This window comes from Sphaeramia orbicularis, chromosome 20 (genome assembly GCF_902148855.1).
Source record: "Sphaeramia orbicularis chromosome 20, fSphaOr1.1, whole genome shotgun sequence".
NCBI classification, from domain to species: Eukaryota; Metazoa; Chordata; class Actinopteri; order Kurtiformes; family Apogonidae; genus Sphaeramia; species Sphaeramia orbicularis.
In genome coordinates, this window is record NC_043976.1 from 46,350,363 (window position 1) to 46,373,783 (window position 23,421).

The 23,421-nt window shown below is 40.0% G+C and overlaps 1 protein-coding gene across 1 annotated transcript in view; it reads left to right on the forward strand.

Annotated features, from left to right (window-relative positions):
* Positions 1 to 1,255: 1,255 nt before the first annotated feature.
* lama1 (laminin, alpha 1) overlaps positions 1,256 to 23,421 on the forward strand; it is a 67,998-nt gene continuing 45,832 nt past the window's right edge. Inside the window, exons 1-20 of the mRNA XM_030123830.1 lie at positions 1,256 to 1,474; positions 3,272 to 3,442; positions 3,566 to 3,678; positions 6,750 to 6,801; positions 8,190 to 8,380; positions 10,386 to 10,565; positions 10,639 to 10,728; positions 10,811 to 10,928; positions 12,241 to 12,419; positions 12,547 to 12,640; positions 13,534 to 13,691; positions 15,779 to 15,919; positions 16,481 to 16,639; positions 17,487 to 17,588; positions 17,687 to 17,901; positions 20,167 to 20,278; positions 20,374 to 20,484; positions 22,170 to 22,297; positions 22,527 to 22,613; positions 22,686 to 22,897. Of these exons, the coding sequence (XP_029979690.1) occupies positions 1,408 to 1,474; positions 3,272 to 3,442; positions 3,566 to 3,678; positions 6,750 to 6,801; positions 8,190 to 8,380; positions 10,386 to 10,565; positions 10,639 to 10,728; positions 10,811 to 10,928; positions 12,241 to 12,419; positions 12,547 to 12,640; positions 13,534 to 13,691; positions 15,779 to 15,919; positions 16,481 to 16,639; positions 17,487 to 17,588; positions 17,687 to 17,901; positions 20,167 to 20,278; positions 20,374 to 20,484; positions 22,170 to 22,297; positions 22,527 to 22,613; positions 22,686 to 22,897 (2,680 nt within the window). The 5' untranslated portion in view covers positions 1,256 to 1,407. The remainder of the gene's footprint in view (positions 1,475 to 3,271; positions 3,443 to 3,565; positions 3,679 to 6,749; positions 6,802 to 8,189; positions 8,381 to 10,385; positions 10,566 to 10,638; positions 10,729 to 10,810; positions 10,929 to 12,240; positions 12,420 to 12,546; positions 12,641 to 13,533; positions 13,692 to 15,778; positions 15,920 to 16,480; positions 16,640 to 17,486; positions 17,589 to 17,686; positions 17,902 to 20,166; positions 20,279 to 20,373; positions 20,485 to 22,169; positions 22,298 to 22,526; positions 22,614 to 22,685; positions 22,898 to 23,421) is intronic.

A 23,421-nucleotide genomic window follows, 5' to 3' on the forward strand; every position in this document is an offset into this window, starting at 1 on the left:
TTGAACATTTTTATGAGCAGAGTGTATTGAAATAAAACTTCTAACGTGATTTAAAGAAAGCAAAGACGAACAAAAGTGAAATAAATGGATGAGAGAAGTAACACCCCCAGCATTCTCATCCACCCCCTCCTCCGACTGACAACATGCTGGACAATGAATAGAGCTGAATGAGCTGGAGTTAAAGGGACAGAGTTCCTTCAACAGGACCTGGACTCCACATGGACCATCTGAAAACCTCTGTAATCACACACTAGATTTTCAACAAGGCCGAAGAAAATGTTTGTAAACTTCACATCTTAGTGATTGATTCACTGAGTTAAAGCTCCAACTTCAACTAAAGACAGTTTTTGTTGTGTTTCTTCTTCTGTTTAGACATTTTACAAACTCTGTTCTAACCAGACACTGATTTATCGACTCTAAAACAGGGTTATTATTGTTAACAAAAACTAACGAAATGACGAAAACTAGAATTTAAAACACATTTTTGTTAACTGAAAGAAAAAAACCTATAATTGAAAGAAAAAAACGATAACTAACTGAAACTGTATTGTGTGTTTACAAAACTAACTAAAACAGATAAAAATTACGGATAAAATTCCCTTCATTTTGGTCTTTGTCAATGTTGGATTGATACAAAATTGATATATTTTGCTCTAGCAATTTCAGCTGGTGGCACCATATGATATTTAAGGGTCCGTCACTTGTGTTCACTTGTGGTTTCCAGTCGTCTTCTGGTCCCCACTCTACCTGGAAACATGGAGACTAAAGCAGCAGAGTCCTGTCTGGGATTGATTTGAATACGACGACAGAGAAGAAGAGAAAAGAGACCACTGAACTAAAATTAATACTAAAACTAAACTAAAACTAACCATTTAGAAAAAAAATGAAAATTAACAAAAACGAACAAACCCGCTCTAAAAACGAATTAAAACGAACTGAATTAGAGAAAAAAAGTCCAAACTAAATAAAACTAAACTAGAATGAAAAATCCAAAACTATTACAACCTTGCTCTAAAATCTTACTGTTTTTTTTATATGTTTCTACTTTCCATTAATTTCCAGTTTCCACAATATTCATCAGTTTTGTAACATAAAACTCTTCTAAAACAGTAGCACCACAGGTTTACTGATGTTTTTCCCTTTTCCTGCAGATCATCCCTGCTCAGACCAGAGGACATGGTACAGTCCACCCCCACCCCCGCTCCCACCCCCACCCACCCCTTTGTAAGATGAATGAATGAGAGAGAGAGACGTAGAGCGAGGTAGAGTCACACTGGGATGCCAACACACACTCTGAGCAACACATTCCTGTGAACCGGCTCCATTCAGAACCAGTTTTGTTCCGGTTTGGACCCAGTTTGGACCCGGTTTGGAGCCAGTCCCACAGCTGGACTGGTGTTTGCAGACATGAAGGCGGTGGTTGTGTTTTTGTTGGTGGTGGTGGTGATGGAGGGAGCTTCAGCCCAGCAGAGAGGTGAGAATACTGACTTTGAATGAAACTACATTGGACTGGAAACACTCCCAGCTCTAATCTGTCCTTCTTTCATCCACATACATGTGTTTAGTCGTGGCCTCTTCTTTACTTTGGGTTCAATATGGAGTCTGAGTGACGTTTGTAAAACTTTCATCTTTGTCTAAACTTCTCATTCCTTCTAACTTTGGTGCTTCTGTTCCATCTGTATTCTATGTGTTATCTCATGTGTCTGTGGTTTCTATTTGTTTTCTGATGTAGAAGCTTCAATCCAGTTTAGTGTTCCTCAAACTCCTCCTCCACTAACATTTTAACCATACTATGAAAAATTATTTCCATTTGTAAGAGAAAATCAACAAGTCATTTCATTTTTTACAGTTTTGTCTTTATTTACACACATAATGTAGAATTATAAAGCTGTTCCTTAAACTGTGCAGTGACTGGATCAAAGTGGGTTTATTTGTATGTAAAGAACGGCAGTAATGTTCTCTGAATGTGTTTTAAAGTGGTTTAATTCAATGTTAAACATGAGAATCAAACTCAAGAAATGAGGAACATTTGGCCTGAGTTGGTGATGATGTGTGTGTGTGTGTGTGTGTGTGTGTGTGTCAGTCTTACTGTGTGTGTGGTTGTGTGTGTGTGTGTGTGTGTGTGTGTGTGTGTGTGTGTGAATGGTCACGCCCCTCCCCCACTCACCAGTGGGGGTCTGGGTTTGATTCTGCATCTGCATGAGGACTCAGACCCCCAGCTGTTTACCCCAGCTGATCAAACACAACAACAACCCTCAACATCTGTGTGTGTGTGTGTGTGTGTGTGTGTGTGTGTGTGTGTGTGTGTGTGTGTGTGTGGTCCTGTTCAGACCTACATCAGCACATTTTTGCTGATTGAATTATGATTAAATGTAACTTTATTTAACAAGTACTCGACAAACGCTCAAAAGTAGTTAAATGTGTGTAGTTAAATGTGTGTAGTCAAATAGTGTTCAAATATGTCACATTAGAATTGACTTTGGATATTTAATATGTGATTAAATATAAAGGTGTGATGAAACAGATGTTATGGTTTTAGTTTGAGTCCAAACACAGTCAAAGACTAAACCACAGTGAGAGAATGTGCACCGGCAGAGGTTTTCAAGGTTGAAGTATCAGACAAAACTAACAGATTCAGTTTATATGAAGGAGAAATTCAATGTGTACTGGGTTAGAGGTGATATGTGTGTGTGTGTGTGTGTTGAACAGCAGTTCAATCAGGTTTTACGGTTCGAGTTAAAATTGAATCTGCTTGATCTGATTCCTCCTTTATTTCTATACTAGCGGCATTGTACCCATGGCTAAAACGCCCTCCTGTGGTGCAACAGCGGCATTGCACCCAAACGCCCTCTTGTGTCCCGTGTAGCAACATCGATCGGACGGACGGACATCGATGGGACGGACACGGGGTGGGGCTGAAATGTGCATTATATAGTAGGATTTCTTCTGTAGTTTCACTCTATCTAAACTCAGGTCACATGGTCCATGAGGATCACATGACACCGTGTCAGGAGCTGAATTGTGGTGTCAGACTGAAGGCAGTGACTCACCTGAGTCTACACCTACAGAAACACCTGAACTGTGTGAGTCACTGCAGTCTGTCTGATGTCAGACTAGATCCAACAGCAGATGTGCTCTTCAAATAGACACCATATACCACTGATGCCAGAGGTCACAGGTCACCAGTGGTACATCAAACCCTGAAGTAAAGGACGTGAGTTCAGACTGAAGTTAAAGTTTGCTCTCTGATCTTGTGTGGTCCATTCCACAGGTCTGTTCCCGGCCATCCTCAACCTGGCCAGTAATGCAGTCATCAGCAGTAACGCCACCTGTGGAGATCCACAACCAGAGGTTTACTGTAAACTGGTGGAACATGTTCCAGGACGAAGAATCAAGAACCCACACTGTCCCAAATGTGATGCCAACTCAGTCCTGTCCAAAGGTACCTGTCCAAAACCTAGAGCAGGATTCAAACTCTGAAATCCAAATGTAAATAAAACAGTACTGCACATCCAGTCTGACAGTACACTGGACAGCAGTTCCTCACATTATGACTGTTTTACAGAACGACATCCAATCACAAATGCCATAGATGGAACAAACCAGTGGTGGCAGAGTCCTAGCATTAAGAATGGGCGTCAGTTTCACTGGGTCACCATCACTCTGGACCTGAAACAGGTAAACCCCTCCTCCAGCCCAGGTGTTCAGGTGTGTCAGCTGTGCAGACTGACTGTGGAGGCTGTGCTTTCAGCCTCAGGCCGTCTCTGTCTGGATCTGTCTGTGTGGATTTGACTGAGGTTTTCAGGACATCAGTGGATTTCCATGAAGACTTACAGAGTGTATCAGAAAAAAGTAGACTCTCAGAAAAAAACAACATAAAACCAATATGCGAAGACATTTTGTACATCTGCACATATGTGTTTATTACCTCCACCAGGAGGTATTGTGATCACTCTGCTTTGTGTGTTTGCATGCATGTTTGTTTGTTTGTTTGTTTGTTTGTTAGCAAGATAAGTCAAAAAGTTATGGATGGATTTTCATGAAATTTTCAGGAAATGTTGATACTGGCACAAGGAAGAAATGATTAAAGATGGGGGGGGTGGGGGGGCAGATCTGTCTTGGCGGAGGTCTGCGTTCTCTGAGTGCTTGTCTTGTTGTCTGTGTGATTCTCCTTTGATTGACACCAGTGTCCTGGGTCAAGGTTATTATTGTTAACGAAAACTAACGAAATGACGAAAACTAGAATTGAAAAAACATTTTCATTAACTGAAATAAATAAAAACTATAATTAAAAGAAAAAAATGATAACAGAAACTGTATTGTGTGTTTACAAAACTAACTAAAACGGATAAAAATTATGGATAAAATTCCCTTCGTTTTCATCTTTGTCAATGTCGGATTGATACAAAAGCAATTTATTTCATTCTAGCAATTTTAGCTTGCAGCACTGTACGACACTTTTTGCTCCGTCACTTGTGTTCACTTGTGGTTTCCAGTCGTCTTCTGGTCCCCACTCTACCTGGAAACATGGAGACTAAAGTTGGGAGAAAGCAGCAGAGTCCTGTCTGGGATTTATTTGAATACGACGACAGAGAAAAGAGACCACTGAACTACAGTAAAACTAAACTAAAACTAAGCATTTAGAAAAAAAATGAAAACTAATAAAAACTAGCAAACCTGCTCTAAAAATGAATTAAAACTAACTGAATTAGAGAAAAAAAAGTCAAAACTAAATAAAACTAAACTGTAATGAAAAATCTAAAACTATTAGAACCTTGTCCTGGGTCAGTTTTCATGCTTCAGTGAACAATGCTAATTTGAATTGCGCAAAATAAAAATCTTTTGCGCATGGAAATGTAAGGGTTTATAATGAGATCTGTCAACATGGATGACAAATTCCATTGGTCTTTTAATTACATACAAAAAACAGGAATAAAAGAAAAATTAGGAGATGTTAACCCCCTACCATCCATACAAAAATTTCACACATCTGTGAGAAACTGAAAATTATCAGCAAAATTTTCTCAGTGAGTCCAGATTTGGGTTTGACACCTCAGGATTTGAGGTCTGACCATCTTCTACCAAACCACATGGACATCCAGATGAACAGGAAGGCCAGTGCACACACTATGCACACATTTATACCCATGAAATATGCCATTTTGAGGCTGTTTCTAACAAACGAAATTACCAAGAAGGAACACCCAGATGATGGAATGAATTCTGTATGCTGACCGAAATGTTTCAAATGTCAAATGGTCAAAACAAGCTTAAAGAATCCTGACTAACCACATTAAGCCTTTGGGTTTGGCGTGATAGACTCAAACCTGTCGTTAATGTGAAATCTTTGTATGGATGGTAGGGGGTTCACATGGACTTATTTTTAGATGGTAGGGGGTTCACGTGGATTTATTTTTAGATGGTAGGGGGTTCACGTGGGCTTGTTTTTGTCCTGTTTTATGTATGAAAGTAAAAGACCAATGGAACTCTTCATCCATGGAACAGATCTCATATTAACCCTTACACTTCCATGCGCAAAAGACTTTTATTTTTGCACAATTCAAATTAGCGTTGTTCACTGAAGCATGAAAACTGACCCAGGACACTGGTGTCAATCGAAGGACAATCACATGGACAATAAACACATATGAGCAGATTTTCAAAAAGTCTTCACATTTTGGTTTGATGTTGTTTTTTCTGACACTCCACTTTTTTCTGATACACCCTGTACTGAGACCACATGCAAGACACATAAAGTCAAACCTCATCCAGGATTATAGTGCAAAGGTGGTTTTAAAGTTAAAGCTGTGGGAGACTTTCGTGACCAGTTTTTCCTCAGATCTGTCCATCCTCAGTCGTATCCTCAGAATCATGAATCTGCTCGTCTGTCTGTCGTTCCTCAGCTGAATCTCTTCCTCATGCTGAACAGTTTCTTAGTTCCATCCACCAGAAACAAACCATGTGTTTACAAACAGAGCCAGGAGGGAACTGGGGCATCTGAGGAATTTTGTTGCAACGTGCATTGTGGGAAATGGAGGCTCACGCAGCAGCCTGACAGCAGCAGCGGCAGCGCGACCATATGATGTTATATGGATGAAACAAACATGCGCAGAAATGGCTGAAACGTGGAAACGGCTGAAGGAATATGCACAGAGGGAGGGGAGCTCCTGCCGTTTCTGCATTGTGTCTGTTCCAGCTGCTGCTGTCAGATGGCTGTGTGAACCTCCGTTTCCCACAATGCACTTCGCGACAAAATTCCTCAGATGCCCCAGTTCCCTTCTGACTGTAAACACATGGTTTGTTTCTGGTGGATGGAACTAAGAAACTGTTCACCATGAGGAAGAGATTCAGCTGAGGAATGACAGACAGACGAGCAGATTCATGATACTGAGGATAGGACTGAGGTTTGACAGATCTGAGGAAAAATTGGTGACAAAAGTCTCCAGCACCTTTAAGACTGGGTCAGTGTAAGGTTTCCTAAACACACCTGAGACAGAGGAAGTAGAAGAAGTGAATCTGTTTGTGTTCCTACATGTCCTGATGCACGATGATACTGCGTATCTGTGGCAACCAAACAAATCCCAGCAGAGCAGAGTTATTATAAACAGTGAACTGTGTAATTAACACCAGAGTCAGAAAACAGAAGGAACACAGACCACACACATCCTGGATCAGTTAGACCTGATTCAGTCCAGGGACGGGGAGCTGGTCTGGATGGAAACAAACATGTCTGTCTTGGTTTTTTACAGATTTTCCAGGTCGCCTACATCATCATCAAGGCAGCGAACTCCCCTCGGCCTGGTGAGACCACTTTTATTTATTTAGAACATGCAAAGAAACAAAATAAAACAAAACGAAGCAAATTAAGACAAAAACAAAATAACATTTAAATGAACAGAATCTATCTTCAAGCACATACAAGTCTGAATTTTGCAAAAGGAGTAGGAAGAAGAAGTCTAAACTTATTTAATCCAACCCCTCAGTGCTTTTACACCTTTATCACTAACTTGATACAAGAATCAAACAATACTTTTTCCTAATCTTAGCGTCGAACCATAACAAATACATAATGCAGTAATTGAATTATACACAACAGTCTGTTCATGTCAGTGCAGTCATACAAACAGACTCAACAATTCAACAGTTTTCTTCAATAATTCCAGCAGATTTATCAATTCAACATCATCCATAAACAAACAGGCCTCACTGTGATTATTAAATACTGGACCTCTCAAGAATCAATTCTTTATATCTTTTTTTAAACTGAATTATGTTTGGTATTTGTTGTATCTCCACACACAGTTTTCCTCCACAGATGGTCATACGGAAACTTTTTAACCTAATGCGTACTTTATGGATCTTTAAATTAAATTTTCCCCATAAATCATAGCCTCCCTCTCTTTCACTAAACATTTCTTGAATATTGCCCGGCAGTAAGTTATTCTTTGCTTTATACATTATTTGAATAGGTTTGAACTCCACAAGGTGAATGAGTTTTACAGTTTTAGATTGGAAAATTAGCGGATTTGTGTGTTCACCAAAAACAACATTGTGAACTATTCTTACTGCTCTTTTTTTTTTTGCAGTATATAAAGTCTTTGTAATGAACTTGTGTATGTATTTCCCCATACCTCCAAACAATAACTTAAATAAAGTAAAATCAATGAATTATACAGAATCTGAAGTGATTTTTGATCTAAGATCCCCTTTGCTCTGGCCAGGACTGAGATGCTTCTGGATAGTTTGTTTTGTACATGTTTTAATGTGAGGTTTCCAGCAAATTTTATCATCAATTATCACTCCCAAGACACTTGTTTTGATTCACCCTTTCTATATCTACACCCTCTATTTGTACCTTTACCTCATTACTTCTTTTACATTTACTAAAAATCATGAATTTCACTTTACACAGCTTTATTGACGACTTATTTTTGTCAAACCATATCTTAGTTTTATTTAGCTCTGAAGTGATTAAGTCCAACTTTCTCTGTCTGTGAAACCATTCAACCAAATGAAAACACATCATCCCCTCTTCTTCACAACTGAAATCATCAGCTGATTGAATTTGACACACATGAGTCTTCCTGGTTATTTGTGCTGCCATGCTTTAAATTATCTTATAATGTTATTGTTAGACAAACCACACAGATATTTCAGGAGAATCCAAACTAAACTCTCTGTCCTTTTAGGGAACTGGGTTCTGGAACGCTCTCTGGACGGCGTGACCTTTGACCCTTGGCAGTTTTACGCCATCAGTGACTCGGAGTGTTTGATTCGATATAACATCACACCGAGACTCGGACCGCCAACGTACAAGAGCGACACTGAGGTCATCTGTACGTCCTACTACTCCAGATTAAACCCTCTGGAACATGGGGAGGTAAGACAGCGTTCTGTCCACCAACACCTCCAAATGAGACAAGAGAACGTCTGAGTTCTGCTTCATGCAGTCTGAGAACAACCTCTATGGAATTAAATCTGTCTCATCAGATTTTGAATTATAAACGCCATTGAATTTCTAGCTCTGAAATTTTTTTTGGCACTGAAATTTAGTATCAGAATTTTTTGTCTTTGACTTCACCTATGTTCATAAAGTTACAATAAAAAAAAATTCAAAAGCAAAAAATTCAGATGCAAAAAAAATTCAGTTGAAAAAAATTCAGATGCAAAATATTGAGATGCAAAAAAATCAGATGCAAAAAATTCAGATACAAAAAATTCAGAAGCAAAAATATTCAGATGCAAAAAATTCTGATGCAAAAAAATCTGATGCAAAAAATTCAGATCAAACATCTGCGCTGACCGTCTTCCTGCATTTGTGTCACATGACCAACCTAATGTAACTCGATTGGCTGGCTGTGGGTTCGACTTGAGACAGAATCGATTGCTTTTCCTTGGCATCCTGGATGTGTGATCTGAATTTTTTGCGTCTGAATTTTATTTTTATTTTTTTTATTCTAAATTTATGAACATAGGTGAATTCAGAGACAAAAAATTCAGATACTTAATTTCAATGCAAAAGAAATCATTGCTAGAAATTAAATGGCTTTTATAATTCAAAATCTGATGAGATAGATTGACTTCCATAAACCTCCACCGTCCAACCAAAGCTCCTCCTCTCCGCTCTTCATCTGTTGGATTTGAACTGGTCCGGTCCTTGTGTCAGTGGGATCAGCCCAGCGCTGCCTCCTGTTCATGGCTCTGTGTCTGTTTCTCTGTTACTCTGACTGTTATTGCCACTGCTATTTTACTTTATTTGACTGGATCCTTTCTGTACTTGCTTTTTCTTTTTCTTAATACCTTTTAACATAAACTGTCTTGCTTTTGTTTGTCCGTACATTGTTGCCCTTTGTGTTACTAATCTATCTCCGTCTGTGTTTCCTGTTCTCCATCTGTCTATCCCAGGGCTGTCCAACTCATTGTAGTTCAGTTCCACATTCAGCCTAATATGATCTAAAGTGGGCCGGACCAGGAAAATAATATAAATAATAGGATAAGAGTGAGTGAAAAAAGTAAATTCCGTAATGAAAATGTTTACATCTACAAATTGTACTTGAACATAACATGAACAAATATGAACAAGAAAAGCACTCGGAGAGCACAGACCTCCGCCAAGACAGATCTGTCTTCCCCCCCCTCGCCCCCTGGTCACCACCAAAATTTAATCATTTCTTCCTTGTGCCAGTTTCAACATTTCCTGAAAATTTCATGAAAATCCATCCATAACTTTTTGAGTTATCCTGCTAACAAACAAACAAACAAACACAGACGCACGCAAAGCAAAGCAATCACAATACTTACTGGCGGAGGTAACAACCTGAAAATTGTTAGTGAAAGAAGTGCAGTTTTAATAATATTGGGTTTAGTTTATCATTTATACATGTGAATCACAACTTACAGATCACAGTGGATCTACAAATACACAAAACATTAAATAACAGGGAGAATATTATTAAAATTCCACATACTTCTATTAACACATTTCAGATATTTACATTTTTTGTTAATGGCTAGTCTGTAAACGTCAACATTTTTGTGTAATTTTATTGTTTTGTATACTAAAACTAAGAGACAAATTTGCAGTTTTCATTATTTATAGGTTATTATGATAGTCTTTTACTGGTCTGATCCACTTAAGACTGAAATGACCTAAAATGATTTTAACATCCTTGACTCTTCATATCTTCAGTGTATGTTTTGCATTTCACAAATTCATCCCAGGGGTCAGATTGGACCCTTTGGCGGGCCGGATTTGGCCCCCGGGCTGCATGTTTGACGCCTGTGGTCTCTCCCTTTGTAAACGGATTGGTTGTAAGTGTATATGTAAACTTATTGTTGTCTTACCAAACTGCTCCACCATCTGTGGAATTATTTAACCCGCTCAGATCCACACGTCTCTGATTAATGGCCGACCTGGAGCTGATGATTTGACCTCTGACCTCCTAAACTTCACCTCGGCTCGTTTCATCAGACTGCGTTTGCAGCGAATCAGAACTCTGAATGCCGACCTGATGACGCTGAGCACCCACGACCCCCAGGACATCGACCCGATCGTGACTCGGAGGGTGAGAACGCTTTCACAGTCTGATCCCTGACAGTAAGAGCTGGACGTGTCACTGACTCTGTTGCATTTTTCAGTATTATTACTCCATCAAAGACATCTCTGTGGGAGGGATGTGCATCTGCTATGGCCACGCCCAGAGCTGTCCTCTGGATCCTGTTACCAAGGTAACAGCACACCTGTTTCCCTGTTCGGACAGATGATGGCCCGTTGCCACAGAGCTCACTGTGTTTGTGTTTGTGTCCTCAGAAACTGCAGTGTGTGTGTGAACACAACACCTGTGGAGAGAGCTGTAATGAGTGTTGCCCTGGTTACCACCAGCAGCCATGGCAACCGGGAACCGTGTCAGAAGGAAACACCTGTGAAAGTAAGACACACCCACTACATTTGCACACACTTTGGTTTGAATACAGAAATTACAGGAATTTTAAAGCTGCGGGAGACTTTCGTGACCAATTTTTCATCAAATCTGTGATGATGTCATTTCCATGATGTCGTTCTGACACATGGTTCTCTTAAGTTCAAGGGGAAACTCAGAAGTTATTGCTTCTGGGAACTAAGGTTATGGGTTCTCTGTAAGGTTATTTTTGGTACAAAATCTCTAAATATTTCAATTTTAAGTGAAAGAACTGGAACATCACTGGTTCCATGCTGGGCTGAAGTACTGGACGTGTACGGTTATTAAATGGTTCTGTTTGTCACTGAACACACATTTATGATTTAATGCTGAACACTGAACTGAATTTGGATGATGTTCTGGTCTGAACTAATCTGAAAGGTTTAAGGTGTCAGATTAGTAACATTTTCCAGTGAAAGTGCATATTTAAACCATGTGAAAACCCCACAGCTCACTGTCCTTCATTAGGATCAGGGTTTGTGTGGTCTGCTTTGGACTTTCTGGACACACCTACTATAATGTAGTACTATAATGTAATGCATCTTAAAGGTGCAGGAGACTTTTGTGACCAGTTTTTCATCAGATCTGTCAAACCTCAGTCATATCCTCAGTATCATGGATCTGTAAGTCTGTCTGTCATTACTCACCTGAATCTCTTGCATCATGGTGAACAGTTTCTTAGTTCCATCCACCATTTGCAAACCGAGCCAATAGGTAACTCGGGCATCTTCGGAATTTTGTCACGACATGCATTGTGGGAAAGGGAGGGTCACGCAGCCATCTGCAGCAGCAGCGCAACCATATGATATTATAAAGATGAAACAAATACAACGCGGAAACGCCTGAAAGGTGGAAACGGCTGGAGGAATATGCATAGAGGGAAGGGAGCTCCTGTCGTTTCCACGTCGTGTCTGTTCCAGCTGCTGCTGTCAGGCGGCTGCACGAGCCTTCGCTTCCCACAACGCATGCAACAAAATTCCTCAGATGCCTGAGTTCCCTCCTGGCTCTGTTTGTAAACACATGGTTTGTCTCTGGTGGATGGAACTAAGAAACTGTTCACCGTAATAAAAGAGATTCAGGTGAGTAATGACAGAAAGACTTACAGATTCATGATACTGAGGATATGACTGAGGATGGACAGATTTGATGAAAAATTGGTCACGAAAGTCTCCCGCAGCTTTAATATTAAAAGTGAAATTTTAATGCACGTCCAAACAGATTCAAGTCAAACGGACGGAACCAGGATGTGAAAGGTCTGTTTGAATGTTTGTGTCTCTGTCAGAATGTAACTGTTACAACAAAGCAGAGGACTGTTTCTACAACCAGACGGTAGCTGACGTCAGACTCAGTTTGAACATCCATGGCGTCCGTCAGGGGGGCGGAGTCTGTGTGGCCTGCAGACAGAACACAGCTGGTGTGAACTGTGAGACATGTGCTGATGGATTCTACAGACCTGCACAGGTACCAACTGTCCCCAGATCCTTCATACGAGACCAGATTCAAGGAAAACCAGTGTTTAGAAATGGACACGTTATTGTTGGAAACAGATGAAACCTATGAATCACTCTGGGTTCATTTGTACATGTAGGTTTCTGCTTATGCAGACGCTCCATGTGTTGAATGTAACTGTGACCTGAGAGGATCCGAGACGTCAGTCTGCACCAGAGATGACACAGTCCCAGGTTAATATTATTATTATTATTATTATTATTATTATTATTATTATTATTATTATTATTATTATTACCTCCTCCAGGAGGTATTGTGATCACTTTGCTTTGTGTGTTTGTTTGTTTGTTTGTTATCCACTTTAGTGTAAAACTCTTCCACCCATCTTTCCCAGATCTTCCCCACAGATAGGCCTAGGCCCTGGGACTAACCCAGTACATTTTGGTCCCAGTAGGCCAAAGTTCAAGGTCACAGCAAGGTCACAACATCTACAGTTTTCCATCTGTCATCATTGAGACATTTTTTCAAAACTCATCAAAAATTCAAAACGACTCCGATTAGCCTCCAGTTTGATCCACCCGTAGCTTAGAACAATATCTTGTATCTGGCACAAAATGTGGAATGTGGACTCTGTGGACATTTCAGTTTAACATTGAAAATCCCATTTACCACACATTTAAAATTAGAACTCAATAAATATTGATTGGAATTGAATATAGCTGGACAGACACATGACTGGTACCAAACTGTTGAATTTAAACAGAAAGAGTCGATCTACACATGCACACCATTCAGGGTGCTTAGTGGAGGTTTGAGTTCTCTGAACACTTGTTGTTGTTGTTGTTGTTATTATTATTATTATTATTATTATTATTATTATTATTGTGTTTATTATGCTTATTAGAATTATATTACTATTATTATTTCTACTATAGTTATTATTGTTCTTCTTATTATTATAAGTATTGTGTCAGAGTTTGATGAAGCTGTCATGTTATTATAAACTGTTCTTTATTTAGTGCGAGTGTGTGTGTGTGTGTGTGTGTGTGTGTGCGTGCGTGTGTGTGCGTGTGTGTGTGTGTGTGTGTGCGCTTTAGTATAAGGTGTTAAAGTCATGTCTGTTCAGGTTTCTCTGCAGGCCAGTGTGTTTGTAAGGAAGGCTTCGCAGGGCGACGATGCGACCGCTGTGCATTTGGATTCAGAGATTTCCCTCTGTGTGTTCGCTGTGAGTGTAACCTGGCAGGAAGCATCAACAATGACCCCTGCACTGACTGCATCTGCAAGGTACACACACACACACACACACACACACTTTTTAAAAATATTCAATTATTTACTTAAGTTAGTTCAATCAATCAGTCAACAATAAAATCATTGCTTTTCCATTCAAATGTCTTTTCTCCAAACAAATATCTTGTTTGACACAAAATCCTTCAATTTTCTCAAAATACCTAAAACCAGCAATAATAACGTAAAATATTAGACCTCAAACTCAATATTTACAACACAAAATGTTCATGTTGGCCTGTTGGTTGCTTGGGCACAGTGCAGTCTCAAACTAAATGGCTGTTTCACTCCAATGGGCAATAAAATAAAAACGGTACCTGAACCACCAGCTCTGTAGAAGTGTTAATTATCCGTAGTGAAAACCATGAAGAATAATCCTCATGGGCGTGGTTATCATTCGTCATCAGTCTGTGTCCTCCAGGTCTTTATGCTAGCTTGGTTAGCTGTTGGCAAAGCGTTAAGCTCAGTCCATGCACAACTAGCCTCGTGCAGCTAACTCAGTGGAGTGCCCACCTTATTGTCAGAAGGCCCTGTAGTCAGAAAAAGAATTTGGATTCACTTGATAAATCTAACCCTAACACTAACCCTTTTCTGACTAACAGGCCCTCTGACCATAGGGCACCTGCTGTCACTGTTTTTTTTTTTATATATATACTTTGTTTTTATTTGTTTTATCAATAAGCAGACAATACAAAATACAAACCTGGGGTCACTGGTTGAACACAAAATACTGAAATCACAGACAGCAGTAATTGAGCATTGTTTTGTTTATAGTCCATCCATTTTCTCCAGCGCTTCATGAACATTTGTTCCTTGAGTCATAGGTAGTAAGTCAGTCTTTCCATGGAGTAGATTTCCTCTATTACAGCCACTGATCCTCACAGGGTGCGCCTGTTTTGAGCCAGTTCCTTGTAATGGCCTTTTTGGAAGGGATTATAAGAATTTTAAAGAGCCGTTTGTCTTCTTTCTCTAATACATTTTCAGGTAGCAGTCCCAGCAAAAGGAATTTGGGGTCCTTAGGAATTCTGAAGGTCATAATACCCTTAATTATTTCAAAAAGCCTTTCCCAGAAAGACTTCAATTTTATACAAGTCCAGAAAATGTGAGAGTGATTAGGAACTGTGTGCCCACACTGTCTCTAACAATCTTATTAATGTCCTTTTACTTCAGTAGTGATATGTGGTGGAGTAAAGAATCTGGTCAGGCTTTTCCACCCAAATTCCCTCCATCTTTTAGAGCTAGTAGATGTTTGTTGTGTGTTGCACATGCCCCCTCACTGGTTTTACTATCTCTGTTTTCCACAGTTACACTTCTAGTTGGCGTACTAATGAAACACAGAGTCTCTCCTTCACCAATACAGCCACCTTTAGTGATCGATCCGACCACTTGTGCTAAAACTGTGTTTGGATTGAATACACTGCAAGGTTATTATTGTTAACCAAAACTTAACGAAATGATGAAAACTAGAACTGTAAAAACATTTTCGTTAACTGAAATAAATAAAAACTATAATTAAAAGACAAAACCATAACTAACTGAAACTGTATTGTGTGTTTACAAAACTAACTAAAACAGATACAATTTCTGGATAAAATTCCCTTCGTTTTCATCTTTGTCAATGTCGGATTGATACGAAATCGATTTATTTCGCTCTAGCAGTTTTCTGTGCTGTCACCATATGACACTTTTTGCTCCGTCACTTGTGTTCACTTGTGGTTTCCAGTCGTCTTCTGGTCCCCACTCTACCTGGAAACATGGAGACTAAAGCAGCAGAGTCCTGTCTGGGATTGATTTGAATACGACGACAGAGAAGAAGAGAAAAGAGACGACTAAACTAAAATTAATACTAAAACTAAGCATTTAGAAAAAAATGAAAACTAATAAAAACAACACCTGCTCTAAAAATGAATTAAAACAAACTGAATTAGAGAAAAAAAAGTCCAAACTAAATAAAACTAAACTAGAATGAAAAATCCAAAACTATTAGAACCTTGCATCAGACTTGTCAGATGTGACAGATGTGCAGTTGCAGTGTGTTGGTTTCTCAGCTGTCTGTCTGTCCGTTCTGGTTCATGTCCTTCCAGGTGAATGTGATGGGGGCTCACTGTGACCTGTGTAGACCAGGTTTCTACAACCTGCAGGAGGACAATCCACTGGGCTGCACTGACTGCTTCTGCTTTGGCGTCTCAAATGTCTGTGAGAGTTCTGGGTGGTCCATAGCACAGGTAACCAACTATTAGTGGTACAGGATAGTTTGTAAATGTAAGTATTTTCATAATTTAATGTTATTTTTTGCACTAAAACAAAGACAAACATTTGAAGCTGTCATTATTTACAGACATAATGTAATATTATTTTTTTCACATCAAGCCCAGTAGTAAATCTGCAGTCCTTCTTTTGTGTGGGTTCTCCTGCTGTTATTATTTGACTGTAGATCAGATTGGTCTGGATGTGGAACCCACACTAACATGAGTTCCACAGCCTGGACTGTGGAGTTTGTACACTTTGTAAATTCATCCCAGGGGCCGGATTGGAACCTTTGGGGGGACACATTTGGGCCCTGGGACGCATGTTTGACAGCCCTGGTTTAAACTCTGTTTTATTTCAGCGTCCGGCTGTGGTGCACCTGCCTCCGTTGGCCTTTGTGTAATCCATAGGTTTATTTTTGTGTCTGTTCCATTTGTTGAAAGATATACCTTTGCTTATCTGTGTTTCATGTAGTTTAATGGGTGATATCAGCCCTTCTTTTTGATAAACACATTCTAAATGCTCTGATGTCTTTGCAGGTGACTTACACCAATGCTTGGCTCCACCCCTTTCAAGCTGTCAGCATACCTGCTGTCATCCATGGCAATGACCTCCTAATCCCTGGAAACCACACCTTTGGCCACGCCAATCAACATGTTTTCTCATGGATGGCATCAGACAGTTTCCTTGGAAACAAGGTTGGTTTCCATTTCCATATTTAGTGAATCCTGTGTGTAGGGATGTAACGATATCAGAAATTTCATATCACAGTTATTGTGACCAAAATTATCACAGTTATCATTATTATCGCAGTATTGTTGAAATTGTGCTCAAAATGTTCAAAAAGTACTAATACACACACCGAAATAATTTAACCAAGTTGTATTTTGAAAAAAACCAAAAAAAAAACCAAAATAAAATAATTGGTACAATGTCCCTTCTGTTGCAGAAACATTCCAATATTAACCCTTAGTGGTCTGAGCCTATTTTGCCCATTTTTCAGTCCTTTTAATTTTTCCTTTATATACTATATAAACAAATATTTACTATACCCATGTTTGGGATCTGTTTTTGAGCACAACTTCATCTATATCATCTATCTATTATTTTTTCACTTTAACCTACAATGAAAACATAAAAGGACAAAAAACACAAAAAATATATAAAATCCGATTTGAAAAATGTATATAATTTATTGCATAAATAACACACAGATGCTTAATGAACCTTTTCAAAGACTTTAAAAGTGAATATTGGTTCCAAATATTAGGTATATACAATTAAAATTGTAATAAATTAAAACTATACTCAAATATTTCACATAAAAGCAGATCTTTACATAGGCGTTTGGTATGGTAAGTATGGTAATCAAACACAGTTATCATGATAATTAGAATTTAAATGGTAATACTAACCATTGGCAGTTTTACCGCAGTTTGTCGTTATAGCGGTAATTGTTACATCCCTACCTGTGTATCAGGTCAAATACACAGATGCTTTATTACAGTCAAATTAATTCCATTCAATCGCTCTGTGTTCGTGCAGCTCACATCTTACAGAGGTTTATTGAACTATACTATAGTTTATGATGTCCCATTGGATAATGAAGATCGCTCTCTACCCGCCCACTCTGACATCATCATCGAGGTAAATGAAATACAAGGTCATGTGAGAAAAAAAATCGAAAATCAAATCTTTAGGGACAGCGATACCCAGAATGCCCTCATCCATTGGCTTGTTTCCAGGGTAATGGCCGGGCTCTTCGTCTCGCTGCTCCTCGTCTCCTCTTTCTCTCATCACTCAAAGAAAGCTTTGTTACCGTGGTGATGATCCAACAGCAGTTTGTGGACAAACAAACGCATCTTGAGATCACACGGGATGACCTCCTGTCGGTTTTAGCCCAGGTTACATCACTGAGGGTCAACGTTTACCTCAACACCTCAGCAGAGGGGCCAATACGGTGAGTACCCACCCTAACACTAACCCTAACACTAACATTTACCCTAACACTAACCCAAACCCTAATCCCAACACTAATCCTAACACTAACCCTAAAGGCAATGACATACCAACCCGATTTTTGGCGGTCGGACATTGGTGGGCAGTCTAGCGAGGTCGGTGGCATGTGTCTGGTTGGAGTGTTCTGTGGAATCGGCCATCATCAATGCCTCCACCAGTCTTTTTGGCCGATTCAACATGTGTAATCGTCCACTACCAGTCATTCAGTCGGATCAATCTGATTGGTGGAGGGATAGGCCTGGACTAGTGAATCAGTGAACGAGAAGTTTCCATGTGAATCCAGCTGTGCCAAGGTACTGCACACTATTATTGTCTTCTATAATAGTCCATTCACTGCTCAGATCAGATCTGAATGAGTGACAGTCAGTGTTACCTATGGACTTCATTCATTCCATTAAGTCAACACTGTTAGCATTGTTAGCATAGTGTGATTTCTCCTTAGTTTTCACCTGCGACATCCTTCTTCTTCCACAAGAAGACGCCCTAGAGCTGACAACACTGGTAACTTCTTATTACTAGCCATCCATTCAACAAATACAACAACAACCCTTCTGGACTACTCAACACTGACAACAATGACTGACGACAGTGAGCTCTGGGTTTTGGTCTACAGAGATGTTCCATCATTTTCCAGTTTTACGTCTTGTGCAAGCGCAGAATGTACGCTGAAGTCAGTAGTCGATTCGGTGTGTTCTTCACACTTTTTTGACCATGTCAGGGAGACGGGAGCTGACTGATAGTCTGGTTACCTTTTCTGGTGATGATCGGCAGTTGGGTTGGTGTCTTTGCCTTAACACTAACCCTAACCCTCAATGCCTCGGCAGAGGGGCCAATACAGTGAGTACCTACTGAGGTTATTATCGTTAATGAAAACTAATGAAATGACAAAAACTAGATTTGAAAAAACATTTTCGTTAACTGAAATAAATAAAAACTATGATTAAAAGAAAAAAGATAACTAATTGAAACTGTATTGTGTGCTTACAAAACTAACTAAAACGTATAAAAATTATAGATAAAATTCCTTTCATTTTCGTCTTTGTCAAAGTGATATGAAATCGATTTATTTTGCTCTAGCAATTTTAGCTAGCGGCACCATACGACACTTCACATTCTGTCACTTCTCGTCTCTTGTGGTTTCCAGTCGTCTTCTTGTCCCCACTACTTGGAAACATGGAGACTAAAGTTGTGAGAAAGCAGAGTCCTGTATGGGATTTATGAGAATATGATGACGAAGAAGATAAAAGATTTGACAAAAGTAAAATTAATACTAAAACTAAGGCTTTAGGAAAAAATGAAAACTAATAAAAACAATCAAATCTGCTCTAAAAACGAATTAAAACTAACTGAATTAGAGAAAAAAAGTCAAAACTATAATGAAAAATCCAAAACTATTAGAACCTTGGTACCCACCCTAACCCTAATGCCGCGTTTCCACTGCGTGGTATCGGCTCGACTCGACTCGGCCTTTTTGCGTTTCCATTACGAAAAAGGGCCTGGAATCTGGTACCCAGTACTACTTTTTTGGTATCACCTCCACTGAGGTTCCAGGACTGGGGACCAGATACTAAAAGGTGACGTGTAAACACTACAGACCACTGATTGGTCAGAGTCGTCTCTGTGACCCGCCGTTTTACAAAAAACACATGCGGAAGTTTCCAGTAAATATAGCGGTAGGTTAATCCACATGATGACAGCCTGTAAAACTACACCATGGTTTGTCGAGGAGATTCAGACGTAAAAATTCAGCATGAGTTTGACAAGACAACTTGCAACGTTTATCAGCAACTCTTAGCAGACAACACAGAAGTAACGCGCCACATTGCTATGACGACCAGGTACTGTAGAGTTGGAAGTATCCTGTAATGGAAACAGTCTCCAGGAATAGTATCTGGTACCCGAGTCGAGTCGAGTCGAGTCGAGTCGAGTCGTGCCGGTTCCATGTAGTGGAAACACGGCATAATACAAACCCTAACCGTAACCCGAGCCAATACGGCAAGTACCCAGGAACAAATTCCATCAGATAAAAGAACCTAATGTCAATGTATCTGATAAAATACATGAATCTGGTCATAGTTTGTCGGAAAGCTTCACTCTGATTATATTTGACAGTAAATCTCTGCTCTATTTTCTTGGGTAGAAAGGTTTCATTTTAATGATGATCATAAACCTCTAATCTGCCTGGTGTGTTTGGTGTTGGTTTCAGTCTCAGTACCATATCCCTTGATGTAGCGGACTCTGCCTCTGTTTCTGGTCACAAAGCCGTTGCCGTGGAGATGTGTGAGTGCCCATGGGGTTACAGCGGTACTTCCTGTGAGGTCAGCGGTTCATTGTATTCACCATTTTTCATGGTCTTGTCTGTACTGCTGTATGTTTTATGTGACATTCTTGTGTCTATTGTGTTGTGTTGTAGGCATGTCTTCAACGTTTTTACAGGGTGGGCGGAGTCTTGTTTGGAGGAAACTGTATGCAGTGTGAATGTAATGACCACGCCTCCCAGTGTGACATCAACGGAGTTTGTGTGGTGAGTTACACCTGGATCTCTGATTGGTCGATGTAACGACTGGTCGCCGTTACGGCCGTTGTTAATATGTCTGTGTATTGAATGACTGTGGCAGTAAAGTTTAATTTATGTATCACAGAAATATACACACATTGTGTTTTAAATGGAGATATTTATTGAATTTGATTTGTATTGTAATACTGTGGTGGAGTTGGTCCGGTGAGTGAATGGCGAGCCGTTTGTGCTTCGGTCCCCTTCACTGTTTGTGCACAAATCACAAAGACGGCGCATATTAATTGTGGAATGTATATAGCTGTTGTGATATGGCGAATAGAGTTCAGCGTAACAGTATTATTTCAGAATATTGTGGGAAATGGGTTTCAGACGCCAACTTACCGTATGTGTGCTTCTGTTTCCGGCATGGTGTCCAGCCAAAAGAATCCCCGGGGGGCTTGGGCACTATTTAAAGGTTCCGGGAGGGTGAGCGCACACGGGAGGTTGAAGGAGGGGTGTTCGGTTTGGGTGAAATGTAAATATGTATATATCAGTGGCGGCTGCTTGTCTTTCAGACAGGGGAAGCTCATTGTTGGCTTACATTAAAAAATGGTCTAGTTATTTAAACATAAATTCGGCCCTCGGTTCCTTTTTAAGTAAATGGTCAGTGACCTTATCGTACCAAGTCAAACAAGAAAATGCTGAAATTATGTTAAATTGAAACAAGGAAGTACAATGAGTGTGTTTTATTTACAGTGCAAGAAATGAACAGTTAATTTCATCGTGGTTTCTGTGATTTCCCAGCAGAATGTGTGACGGTATTAAACTGAACTGTGTCAGTGAAGGAGGAGATCTGAAAACAGCTGTCAATCAAACGGGATTCAGCCTTTTGACTGATCCTCCAATCAGCACATGGAAGCCCGGCGTCCAGCCCGGCCGAGCTCCGCCCACAGCTCCATTCACCCCCAGAGATGCCAAGCATCCGGGGGCGGGACAACATGGTGTCATTTATCCAATTAGCGCCCAGTTTAGAGTCAATGAAAAAAGCAGTTCCACTCAGTCCCATTGAAGTGCACGGACACTGAGCGTCTACGGACAAATGCACTGAGCAGAGATGGAGGAGAAAACACAGACACGTATGAGAAGTGAACAACACTGAGTCCGCTGATTTGTGATAAAGCTGATTTTAAACGAACTCGTCTGTGAGATGAACATGTTCTAGCACATTTGGAGTCAATGAAATGAAAACAGCTGAACAGATTTAACCATTTAATTTTCGTAATTTTAGGGGAAGCCGAGAAATCGCCACTGGTATATATGTGTTTGTATGGTGGTGTTTAGGGTATTGGGTTTGTATTAATATTTGTAAATAGTGTATTTCGTGAGTTTGTGGTGTTTTTTTAAAGGTAAAAAACTCTACAGTTAAGTGTGTATATTTTGTCTCCCCTGTGGTAAATGGTTTATCCCAGTCACGTGCACAGTGCACTTTTGTATATCTTCAGGTCAGTTCGTGTTGGTAGGGGTTGGTGAAGGTTGTGTTTTGACTCTCCGGAGAAAATAAAAAGAAGTATTTTTTGCTACAACATCTGGGTCCAAGTTCCTTTTTGAACGTGCCCTGACTCCTCGGGCTATTACAGTTGAGGCAGTGATTGGGCTTTGTGTTGTGTCTCTGATGTTCATTCAGTTAAACCGTCCAATCATGTCTCTCAAAGGACTGCTCCCATAATACCACGGGGCCTCACTGTGGTCAGTGTCTTCCTGGTTTCTATGGCGATGCTACAGAAGGAGGAGCTGATGACTGCCGCCGGTGTCCGTGTCCTCTCACTGAATCGTCCAACAGGTATGTGACATCAGGACATCACATTGTGGACATGTTCATCGGTGGTGTCTTCAGTATGTCTGTTTAAACTGATGTCCTGGTACGTGATGATCTGTGTCCTGGTCCATGTTCTTCTGTTCTTTCAGCTTCAGTCCCACCTGTATCTCATCGGTGTTGCATGTTCTTCTGTTCTTTCAGCTTCAGTCCCACCTGTATCTCATCAGTGTTGCATGTTCTTCTGTTCTTTCAGCTTCAGTCCCACCTGTGTGCTGGAGTCTTCAGGTCAGGTCTTATGTGACCAGTGTCAGGACGGATACACAGGAATGAACTGTGAAAGGTGAGCATCGTTCACGGTGGACTAACTAATCGAAGTCTAAATCAAAATCTAATATCTGTTTGTCCTTCCCAGGTGTGCCAGTGGTTTCTATGGCAACCCACAGGTAGTGGGCGGAGCTTGTGTGAGATGTGAGTGCAACGGTAACGTGGACATTAGCGAGGCGGGACACTGTGACACTGTCACCGGGGAGTGTCTCCGTTGTCTGGGTAACACCGGTGGACATCACTGTGAGGTCTGTCGGCCTGGTTACTATGGAGACGCCATTTATGAGAAAAACTGTCGAGGTGAGTAAAAGCAGTAATGCACACTATTAAAATACTCCAGCACAAGTTAAAACGTCAAACTGATGAATCCAATAAGGTATGGTATTAGTATGAAGTATGTATTATAGTCTATGTATGTTGCACGGACTTTGAATGTATATGTTATACAGGGTTATTCAAAAAGAATGAACCAATTTCATTACGCAATATTTCAATAAGGAAAAGCAATAGAAAACTCCAGGCAAGTCACAAGTATTCTACTCACAATCAATTTTTATTTCCTGTCTTAGAAGTAGGGATGTGAATCGATTAGAATTTAACGATTTCGATTCCGTTATCGATTTTGCTTATCGATCCGATTCCTTATCGACTCTCATTGGGTGAGGGAATAAAAGAGTACAAACAGGTGTGTTTGCATAAACTGTCTTTTATATTTCCATCTGCACAGAAAATAGAACATATACAGTATGAACAAATAATAACAGATGATGCCGGGTCCGGTTTGGGGGGAGGGGGGCGTACAGTGAAAGTGAAACTAAAGACGC